Source organism: Callospermophilus lateralis, chromosome 16, assembly GCF_048772815.1.
Source record: "Callospermophilus lateralis isolate mCalLat2 chromosome 16, mCalLat2.hap1, whole genome shotgun sequence".
NCBI lineage: Eukaryota > Metazoa > Chordata > Mammalia > Rodentia > Sciuridae > Callospermophilus > Callospermophilus lateralis.
The window spans coordinates 23,573,786-23,585,816 of NC_135320.1; the positions used below are offsets into that span (position 1 = coordinate 23,573,786).

The 12,031-nt window shown below is 33.0% G+C and overlaps 1 protein-coding gene across 4 annotated transcripts in view; it reads left to right on the plus strand.

Moving 5' to 3' along the window:
• Positions 1-12,031, plus strand: part of Arfgef1 (ARF guanine nucleotide exchange factor 1) — a 107,913-nt gene that overhangs the window by 21,757 nt on the left and 74,125 nt on the right. For all 4 annotated transcript variants that reach the window (XM_076836350.1, XM_076836347.1, XM_076836348.1 and 1 more), the window contains exons 2-5: positions 7,267-7,297; positions 8,205-8,361; positions 9,523-9,669; positions 11,328-11,507. In XM_076836350.1, the coding sequence (XP_076692465.1) occupies positions 7,267-7,297; positions 8,205-8,361; positions 9,523-9,669; positions 11,328-11,507 (515 nt within the window). The remainder of the gene's footprint in view (positions 1-7,266; positions 7,298-8,204; positions 8,362-9,522; positions 9,670-11,327; positions 11,508-12,031) is intronic.

Consider the following 12,031-nt stretch of genomic DNA (forward strand, 5'->3'; position numbering starts at 1 on the left):
CCCATTTGCTAAGAATTTGTTTCAAACCCCAGTCATCTTATGTCTCCAGCTCTTTCTGTTTCAGTTATCTATTGCTGAATAATAAAACATCCCAAGACTTCTTGGTGTGACACAGTGAATGTTTTATTATGCTTACAGACTATGTGTTTGGAGTTCTGGTGGGATATGTCTGGAACCTCAGCTGGGAAGACTCAAATGAATGTGGGAGTTATGAATGGTGGGGAACTAAAATCTTCTGGATTCTTCTTCATTCACATGCTTGATGCCTGGGTGATGACCCGAAAGCTGGGCTCAGGTGGAACTGTTGACACTTTTTGTGATTTCCAAGTGGCCTGGTTGGGGTTCTCACATCGGGGCTTCTAGATCCCAAGAGGGGTGTTTGGAGACCCAGCATTCCAAAAGAATCAGGCGAGAGCTACATGGTTTATTCTGACCCAACCTTGGCGATTGTATGCTATCACTTCCACTGCATTCTGTTATTTATAAATGAATCTTTTAAGATTAGTCCAGATTCAAGGGAAGGGGAATTAGATTTTAGCTGATCTTGGGGTTGTGGCAAGGTCACTTTGCAGAATATGCATAACAAATATCATACTGACCATTTTGGAAAAAAAACTCTGTCATATTATCTCCCAGTCTTCAAATTCCTTTACAGGTTGAGTATCCCTAATCTGAAAATCATTTCAAAATCAGAAATGCTTCAGAATCCAAAACTTGTTTCTCAGGAAATTGGTGATCTCAGAGCATTTCTGATTTCACAAATTTAGATTAGGGTTGCTCAACCAGTAATTTTTTTGCAAATATTCCAACATGTGAAAAATTATAAAATCTGAAACATTTCTTGTCCTAAACATTTCAGATGAGGGATACTCAACCTATCTTGGATCCTGCTAGATACTGCCACTTGAACATCCTATAGTTTAAAATAAAACACAACTCAGACTTTACCTCTTCAACTTTTCCCCCCACTGCTTCCCTGACACTATGAGAAACTACAATTTATGTCTAAGTTAATGGTACCTTTCATTCACCCATGCAAGCCAGATCTCTCTTTGCTAACTACCCTTTCCCCAACAAATGATGTAGTTCTGTTCTTCCTTGCCCATGGAATTTACAGTTTTTCCTTCCTCTTGTGACAGCTTTAGTTCAAGCCATTTTCTCTGCTCTAGATTACTGCCATTCTCTTTAACTCCTGTATTTTAATTCTGGTATGAAATGTGTTTCTAAAGTTACTTTTCTATCCATACCAGGATGGAAAAGTCATCCTGGTATAATCTTTACATCCAAAGGAATGTTATTTTCCAGAGTAATTCCTTATATTTCTGCAGTGTTTTATTAAAAATACTTAGTTCTAGTAAAAAGTACTTTCATATGTATTGTCGTAGTTGATTCAATTCAACTCACTGTTTTTAATCATAATTGACCCTGTAACAACTTAATATAGAGTCATGGGCTTCTTTGTTAATCTAATGAGAGTTATGCACTTCCCCCTCAGAATAATGCTTGCATATACTTTTTTTTTATATATATATACTGGGGATTGAACCCAGGGATTTACCACTGAGCTATATCTGCACCCTTTTTTATTTGAGACAGGATCTCATTAAATGGCTGAGGCTTGTTCTGCCTCAGCCTCCCTCCCAAGTCACTAGGATTACAGGCATGTGCCACTACTCCTAGCTTTGTGTACATAATTTGGATGGATCATAGTATTAAAGTAACACTTTGGATTTATAAATTCTAATGTGTTTACTAAAAACTATTAATTTGACTGAAGTCTTTTTTTAAATTACCAGTTGAGTCAGCATTGAGTAACTGCTGCTGTTCTATAAACAACATTATATATAAGACAAAATTGATGTTGATTCCATGCAGGTATTGTGTTGAAGTTTATATTTGTATTGTCAGTTAGGAAGGAAGCTTCTAAATAATAGTAAAAATAATATGAGAGAGAATTTTTAATATTTTAGGAGGTGAGATATAACTTGCATATGCTCATTAAATGACTTCTATGCCTTACAAATATTGCTGACTTGATTTCAATTATTGAATGTATTTGAAAGGAATAAAACTTGTGCTCCTTTCAAGACACTGTAAGAAAATATTCTTATACTAATTCACTGTGACCCATTTCCTCCAATTTTGATTAAAAAGATTTTCCATCTATATATGTTTTTAAGAGATTATTTTAAAATTTTATAAAAATAGTTCTGAAGGAATAGACGAGTTAATGAATAGAAAATAATTACTGAAAGAATTTCAATACTCAAATTCTGGGATTTTTTAAAAAGAGCTATGGTTACACAGTACTAAGTAAATCAAGTCTCTGGTTTATATCTTATTTTAGCTCAGAAATGATAATATTATCACATATTATCTAGTTACAATATGTAGTATTTTTCAGAGCATTGTTGAAAGTATTTAACTGATTGTGGTTATGTTACTCAGCTTTCTGTTACCATACCAAAGTACCTGAGACAAGTATAAGAAAAAAGGCTTTATTTATCTCACAATTTTGAAGGTTTCAATCCGTGATTGATTAGCCCACATCATGGCAGGCCAGTGACAAGATACCATATCTGGCAGGAGCATATGGTGGGGCAAAATTGTTCACCTCATATCTAAGAAGCAAAGAAGAATGAGGAGGAGATTGGGAAGCCTCTATCCACTTCAAGGACAATGACCTGAAGACCTCTTACTGTGACCTCATTTTAAAGATTTCATCACCTTCCAATAGAGCCACCCTGGGGACTAACCTTAAACACAAGGGGCCTTTGGGGAGCATTCAGTATCCAAACTACAGCAATAGTCAAACCGTGTTTCTGAATTTAATGAGAAAGTATTTTACAGTTAAACATTGTATGATTTTTATTTTGACTATGCTGCTTATTTTGATGCTTCAGTAGTCTTTTCTTTGGATGTTTTTCTATAATAATTGAGAATTAGTTTATTTCTTGAGCCTGCTAACCAAGCTCTAATTTGTTAAAACACAGTATCAAAGATTGTATTACAGGACATTCAAAACCTAGTCAAAGAAATCTTACAGAAACAATAAATGCCTATGGATATATTGATGAAAACCCAGCTGTCTTTCATTTGTGTCTTGCAAAGACCTCATAGCAATGATGTTAAACTTGTTTGTGTTTTAGAATCCCTTGAATGCTTGTGAAAATACAGATATAGGACTTTACCTTCAGAGTTTCTGAGTCAGTATGTTTGGGGACGGCCTAGGGTTTTGCATTGCTTAAGAGCTTGTTTGGAAGTTCTAGCAGAGGAGTGCAGCTACTCATATAACCTTGATTGAAGAACAGTCTTCTTGTACCAGGTCCCCTTTGACCTGGTGTGCAGCTTCAGGAGGGATGCACATGGAGCAATGAGGGCGGATGGGGACACTTGCCTAGCCAGCCAGTTCAGCTGAATCAACCCTGGTGATCAGAAGGGTGACATTATTGCAGCCCAATTGCCCTCCCATCCAGGATTTGCATTTCTAACAAACTTCCAGGTGATGTTGATGCTGCTGGTCCTGGGACCACACTTTGAGAACCACTGCTTTATAAGTTTACCCTGATAATTTAGGATATATTTTTTATTCATTTCAGTTGTACCACTTAATAGAAATTTGCTTAAATTAGCACAATGGATACTACATTAAGACAAGGAAAATTAGTTTCTGGATCACTACTTTCCAGCTCACTGTCCTCAGAATAAGCCATCATTTAATCTGATCCTTATTTTCCTCACCAAAAAATGAATAATTATCCTGTGAGAATAAAATTAGATAAGGTGTGGAAAAGTGTTTTAAACTGTGTATTGCTGTGCAAACATAGTATTGCATATTCTTTTAAATATTCAACTTATTTTAAAATATTGTGGTTTAAAATTTGCAAATTTATGTATTTTGATAAATAATAATCTCTACCATTCTTCCATTGCCTCTGGTCCTTTTAATCTTGCTTGCTTTTTAATGTTACTGTCTTTCAGTTTAAGTGGCCTTGAATGCCTTTGAAAGGAAATATATTAAGATGAACACAGGCAGTCTTTGTGTGGCTGTAAAAATATAGGCATTTTGCAAGACTGTAAGGATAACCACCCAAACGAAAACCATGCAAGCTATCTTAATCATCAGTGGGAATAGTTGTGATTGTTATGTGACCTTTAAAGTTTTTTGTCAAAATATTAAAAACTCTTATTGTGTGGGTTATAGATATGTAGGGAAATGAAAAATACTACAGCTCACATTTAGTCCACTGTAATTTAAAACATTAGAAACATTGAGGGTTAAAGTACATTTGTTTTTGATATCAGGGATTGAACTCAGGGGCACTTGACCACTGAGCCACATCCCCAGCCCTATATTTTACTTTATTTAGAGACAAGGTCTCACTGAGTTTTTTAATGTCTTACTTTTGCTGAGACTGGCTTTGAACTCCTAATCCTCTGCCTCGGCCTCCCAAGCCGCTGGGATTACAGATGTGCAACACTATATCCTGCCCATAGTTTTATTTTAAGAGTAGTTTTGAGGGGCTGGGGTTGTGGCTTAGCAGTAGAGAGCTCGCCTAGCATGTGCAAGGCCCTTAGGTTCTATCCTCAGCACCATATAAAAAATAAATATGTAAAATAAAGGTATGTGTCCACATCTACAACTAAAAAATAAATATTTTTTAAAAACATAGTTTTGAACAGAGCTTCCCTCACTTACAATATGGAAAGAGAAAAGGGGACTATCAAAGAGAAGTAGGGAGAAGAAGAAAATTGTGGTGGTATCTGAATTAATAGAGAAACATTACCTTCAACTATGCTTGTATTGGATGTATTTTATTAGTTTAAAAAACTAATGAATTTGGGGCTGGGGTTGTGTCTCAGTGGTAGAGCACTCATCCAGCACGTGCAGAGCACTTGGTTCAATTCTCAGCACTACATAAAAATAAATAAATAAAGGCATTAAAAAAACTAATGGAGTCATATAGTAAAATGGATTGTAGGGTTTATGAGATGTGAATCATTTTGTTTTGAAAACAAGGGTCAGCATACTTTATCTGCAAAGGGCTTTTGGGGCCAAGAGGGAGAATCCAAGGATATTATATAGAGTACTTAAATAACAAGATAAAAATATATAAATTTTATTGATGAAATTTAAAATAATAATACAATTTTTGATCTAATGAAAAGTATGTAATTCTTTTAAGAGGACACAACATTTGTCTTCATTAGGGTTCAATGTTAGTGTTTTCAAAATTAAGTTCAAATGTTAGGCTGTAAAATCATTGTAAAACTCATGGGCTATACAAAAGCAGGTGGTGGGCTGTTGTCCAGTATGTTTTAGGATAAAGGACCTTTGCAGTCATCTAGTAGTGAAGTGAGTTTTTTCTCTTGGTCACACAGTTACTAAGAAGGTATCAAAATATAGTGCTTTTTAAACTGTTTGACTTTCTTTGATATTCTTAATGTAAGATTTACTTAATCAGAATACTCTTTTCCCTAATCATTTTATAAATGAAATTTCACCTTATTAAAAAAACTGCCACCTTTGTTCCTCTCCCTGCCTCAGATCTTTATTCTACCATACCTGTGTTTTAGTGAGACCTTATCCTCTTAATAATAATGGTAATATTTTAAAATGAAAAGTATTGTTTTAAAATTATTTTATATGAAGATGTAGAGTAGTTGGTACAGCATTTTTCTTTATGCATACATATTTTAAGGTGATATAAAGTTTTACTTTTTTGTACTGCTGAATGTGCAATTTTAGTAGCTGATATGCAGATTTTATAGACATTGTGAACCTTTATTAAGTAGTATTTTAAGTAGCTATATGTAATATTTTTCACACTATCTCTTTTTTATTACCACCACTGGTAAAATGGAAAGGACTTTGGTCCACAGAGAACTAGACTGAAATACTGAAAATCAAATGCCTGGTACATAGTTGGTAATGAATAAATTATACATTGTATAGCAAGGTGATTTGGCAGTGTCACTTTATGGATGTTTTAATAGTTGTTCTGATACATAATATTTGATAAATGATATTTTTAATAATTACTAAATGTATAGGCCTGAGTTGTTTATAATACCCACATTTTACTTAATATGCTTAGATACTCCTGTATTATACAGTGGCTGATAACCAGGATCTGCAGTTTGATCACTTGGTATTGAAATCTGGTGAAATGCAGTTAGCCATACAGTCAAACTGTGCAATCCTCAGACAAATTATTCAGTCTCTCTACTTTGATTTCCTGGTGTTTAAAATGGAGGTATCATAGTCCATACTTCATGGGGTTGTTATAAGATTTAAATATCTTAGTATATGTGAAAAGTAATCATCTGTACCTGTTACATTGGTTAAATGCTTTTCTTCCAGATTTCAAGTAGGGTTAATCTATTAACCAGAGCCCCAATGTATCAATTAAATTTCAAGGTCTTCTACTAAGGTAGGGTTTATCTAATTCAGCTCATTCCTTATAAATAGTGAAAGGGCAAATTCCCCATAATTTAAATTGGGCCTGCATATTTTATTGTATTTTATTATATTTTCTCTTGATCACACAGTTACTTATATATATATATAGTCATAAATATAAAAATTGTTTAAATATTCAAACATATAAACATGTTCAAGAAATTATACCAGTTGGGCATGGTAGCACATGCCTGTAATTCCAGTGGCTCAGGAGGCTGAGGTAGGAGAATCAAAAGTTCAAAGCCAGCCTTAGCAAAAGCAAGACGTAAGCAACTCAGTGAAACCCTGTCTCTAAATAAAATATAAGAATAGGACTGGGGATGTGGCTCAGTGGTCAAGTGCCTGTGAGTTCAATCCCTGGTACCAAAAAATTAATCAATAAAAATTTAAAAAGAAAGAAAGAAAAAGAAATTATAGTTCAGGCCTGATAATCTCCTTGAGATGCATAGGACTGGTGCATTGAGAATGTTTTCCCGTCATCCATCATTTGCTTTACATATTGTGACTTCAGTGTATTAACATATATAATATTTTATTCAATACTTATGATTAATAGAGTTACTTAACAAAAAAGGGAATGCTCTGAGAAAGGCAAATTCTTTGGGAATTTCACAACTATGGTGGTTAATGTTTGGTTTTATACTAAATACATACATATAATAAAACACCCAATTTTTTTTTTAATTTGTGTTTTCCCAATTTTTGTAGAAGTTTCAAATGAGTTTATAAAGCATAAATTTAAATTCTTAGTGACTTTTCTGTTATATTTTCTAATGTATGCTTCTTTTCTTTTTCCCTGACAGAGGAAATAAAAGCTGAAACTGAAAAACAGAGGTTTGTGGGATTTTTTTCTCTTTAATACAAATAATTTGCAAATTTGTTGGTCTTGGCTGAAATATTAATAGTAATTTTTAATGTAATAAGTTTTCTTTGTGTGAGCTTATAATAAAATACATTTTTTAAAAAAATGGGTTCTTTTTTCATTGTAAAATATTTTTATTTATTTATTTATTTAATATAATTTTTATTGTTGGTTGTTCAAAACATTACATAGTTCTTGATATATCATATTTCACATTTTGATTCAAGTGGGTTATGAACTCCCATTTTTACCCCGTATACAGATTGCAGAATCACATCGGTTACACATCCACTGATTTACATATTGCCATACTAGTGTCTGTTGTATTCTGCTGCCTAGGATAGGAAAGGCATTTAAAATGGGTTCTTAAGAAATATAATTTGAAAGCATATTTAAATATAAAACAGTCTTGTATAAATAAGTACAAGAAAGGTACTTCTGAGATATCCTTAAAGTCTTTTCTTAAAGACTTTGATTGATATTTAGAAAAATTAGATTTCTTTGATAGTGTTAGCATCTTTAGAGCAGAATTGAATAACTCCAAAGGTCAGTTTAACTTCAGGACAAATAGAAAACCCATTGCTTTTTAAGGTATTATGATAACAAATTTATGTGGCAGTGAGATATTTAATAAAAGATAGAGGTTTTTGGAAATATATTAGACTAGACACTTGTGTACTGTGTTTAGTAACAGCTCTGGCCACTACTTTTTGACCTTGTGGCAAATCAGCTTTGGTACTTTGGTTTCCTCATGGCATGTGGTAAGATAGAGAATTGCATTAGCAAGGTTCCTTTTAGAATTGAAATTCTGAGTTTCTGTATGAACTTATCATCAGTAATGATAAGTGTGATATTCTAATTAGACTCTTTTTATTTTAGTCCTCCTCATGGAGAAGCAAAAGCTGGATCAAGCACCCTTCCACCAGTGAAATCAAAGACCAATTTTATTGAAGCAGACAAGTACTTCTTACCTTTTGAGTTGGCATGTCAGTCCAAATGTCCCCGCATAGTTAGTACATCTCTAGATTGTTTACAGGTGTGTATAAAATGGTATCTAATAACCATCTATTTGGAAGGTGTTTCTAAAAGGCTGCTCAACAGTTGATGTTTCAGATATTTCTGTGAAAGCCTTGAATATTCTTTTTTGAGATGAGAAACCAAATAGTTATTTATATTCATTAGACAATAATAGTTGCAAAAAAATGTTTCTAGTTTAGTGGTAATAAAAATCATTTGCTTAGAGAGACCTAAAGTCTTTACTAAGGTTATCAATAATGAAAATATTGGTTTGGACTCATTCCATCAGTGAAATGGAAGAACATTAATGCTTGTAACCTGATGCTGACTTTATATATGTCATTATTTGGAAATTATTTTACTAGGTGGCTGCTATTTTAGTTAAAGCAATAGGTTAATATCCACAACTTACTATTTCACTGCTGGACCTCAGCTATGACATTTATTTATGTCAGAAAATTTCTGAATGCTTTCATACTGTCTTACAAACACATACACACACACTCACAAGATCCTCTTACATATTTTATGAGTCAAACAATCTTTAGATAGAGGGGTACTTACTTTCCAGATTACACAAATTCAACCAACAATTCAGTGGCTAGGAAGAGTTCATATAATTTGTACTTAAAATAGGTTAAAGATTTGTTCACCTGGTATCTGACCTTGTTTTCTTCAGAAAATTATAAATACGATATCAATGCTTGTCTTCCAAGGCATAATGTAACAATGAATGAACAAATAGGTGTTTTATTGTGCCAGTGTATAGAAATAGGTTTTGCTGCAGATTGATAGATCTAACTTGGGAAGAGATTTTATATCATTTAAGTGTTAAAATAGTTTCCACAAAAGCATTATCAGTAAAACCTTCTTTAGATAGAAGGCAGTAAGCAATTCTAGGACATCAGAGACAAATTCTCAAGGCTTGCTTTTTCAAAGTACTCCTTGTTGGTTTCTATTTTGTGATTATTGCAAGTATAAATGATTTTACCTATTTATAGGTAGTAAACAACAGAAAAAGTTGATATTGACTTTGATAAGACCTTGGTGGGTTGTTTTTTTTTGGTAAGAATGTTAATATATATTCAATCATATTGTATTTTCACTTATATTCAGTTAGTATATGTGTAAATATATGTATTTGATTAATGAGAATCTTTATTTCCTTTTTTCATTTCAGAAACTTATTGCTTATGGGCACTTGACTGGCAATGCTCCAGATAGCACCACACCAGGCAAAAAATTGATTGATAGAATAATTGAAACAATATGTGGCTGCTTCCAAGGTCCTCAAACAGACGAAGGAGTTCAGTTACAAATAATAAAGGTAATTAGTTATAGTTATATAAGATGATTTTTTGTTCATAATCTATACTTTTTAAAATCAGAGACCTTTCTGATATACCTTGAAATAGTATATACCTTTTACATGCATTCTTGCTATACTAGAGATCTTTGGGTGTTTTTTAGACTCCACATCAAGAGATTCTGTTGAATGCCAAGAATTCATTAGAAGACAACTATATTCCTATATTCCTTCTTTAGAATGTCCCAATTTAGGTTTGGGCTCCAGAGTCTGTTCCAGAGTTTTTCTATTTCTGGTGTTTGTCATATGTATTCTACCCTTCAAGCTTTAGGGTGATTCTTAAATCTGTTAGCTCCCTACTTTCTTCTTTTTATTGGACCCCTCATAGCCTGCCCTCTCAAGCCGTGGAACAATCACCACATGAAATACTGTCCACTAGCTTTCCTGATTCCCTTGCATGTATCTGTCTATTGAACCTGCTCAGCAAAACTCTATTTTACGTTCAAGCTATATTGAACCTGGATGGTTGAATTCCAATAGAGAAAAACTAGTCATGTTTTCAGTCTATCAATGGTAGTATGTTACATATCAGTAAAATTTTAGTGACTATAGTACTTCTGAAAATAGTTTACATGTATAAAATGCTTGATGTGTGTATAGCCTTTTCTCAATCTTTTCATTTTATAGCTGTATTTGCCTCACACATTTTATTTTAATTTAATGTTTTAATATTTTAATAATTACAGTTTAATTATTTTGACCTATCATATGCAGATTGATGGCTTTTGGAGTTTACTCTAGGTATACATTTATTAATGCTGACTATGCATAGCATTGGACAAGCTGGAAGATAAAAAACGTTTTTACTTGCCAGGCGCAATGGGACATGCCTGTAATCTCAGTGACTCAGGAGGCTGAGGCAGGAGGATCAAAAGTTCAAAGCCAGCCTCAGCAAAAGTGAGGCACTAAGAAACTCAGTAAGACCCTGTCTCTAAATAAAACACAAAAATAGGGCTGGGGATGTGGCTCAGCAGTCAAGTGCCCCTGAGTTCAATCCCAGTTACCCCCGGCCCCCCAAAAAAAGTATTTATACTTGAAAAATTCCAAGTTCCAATTCCATGTGAAAATTCACATGTATGAAAGTTGATCACTTTATTGGAGAAGTCACCTTACAATTATTTTAAATGCTTTATTCTAAAAATTCATTAATGTCTTCAACAACACATTTGTTGACTCCAGTCAGTAAAAAAGATATCAGAAAATTGGAGGTGAAAAAGGCAGTGTTTATCCTCTAGAATTGACATTCTAGTTTAATAGAGTATGTAAAGTTTGTATCTGTGCTCTACTGTGACATGAGAGTTCAAATGTCATATATTTAAATTAATTAAATAATATTTATATTAATAAAACCTAGGTTAAAACATATTAGTTAAAATGTTTTTCTGGTGTTCTGCAATGGGGAAGATATTGTGGAAACTACTGCCCTGAGGAAAACATCAAATATTTTAACAGTTGATGACATATTCAAGGCAGGTAAAAATTCTGTATATGCTACCTGAGAGCAATAATTGTTTCTGTAAGTTTTAATTTTAATATGAAAAATTTCATTTTTTCAAAAAGTTTTGCTAAAACTCTGGATACAGAAAATTGCTTTAACTTTGCTTTTTTTTTTTTTTAAGGCTTTACTTACTGCAGTCACATCACAACACATAGAAATTCACGAAGGAACTGTACTGCAAGCTGTGAGAACATGTTACAATATCTATCTAGCAAGCAAAAATCTCATCAATCAGACAACAGCCAAAGCTACTCTTACTCAGATGCTAAATGTTATCTTTGCACGCATGGAAAACCAAGCAGTAAGTTATTTAAAATAGACGGAGTAGAGCACCATAAGTATCAAATATAGAAAGCAGTTTAAAGTAATTATAGTGAAATCTTTGTTCCTGTGAAGAAGGGCATCTTTGATTTACATGTCTCTTTTCTCTTTACTGGAGATATTTTTTTGCATTTTATTTTGAGGTTTATTGACTTGTTTGACTTTGGACAAAGTGTATTTTTAGTTGTTCACAAATAGAATGTGAAAAATATTGGTTGCCATCTTCCTCAGGGAAGTGTTTATGAATTGAAACTTTTACTGAATTTTTAGCTTAGTAGAATGTAATGTAGAAATAAAACTACTTAATTTAATCTTTTCTGGTGTATAATTACATATTGGAAATTACATACAGATACATATACAAAATTACATATGAAGATCTATATTGATAATGATTAAATATATCTTTTCTTTTGTGTATTAAAGGTCTTATATTCCTTATACTTAAAACTATTTCAGATTGGTTGGTAGAGGTCAACAACTAAAGAATCATTTAAGTTTTAT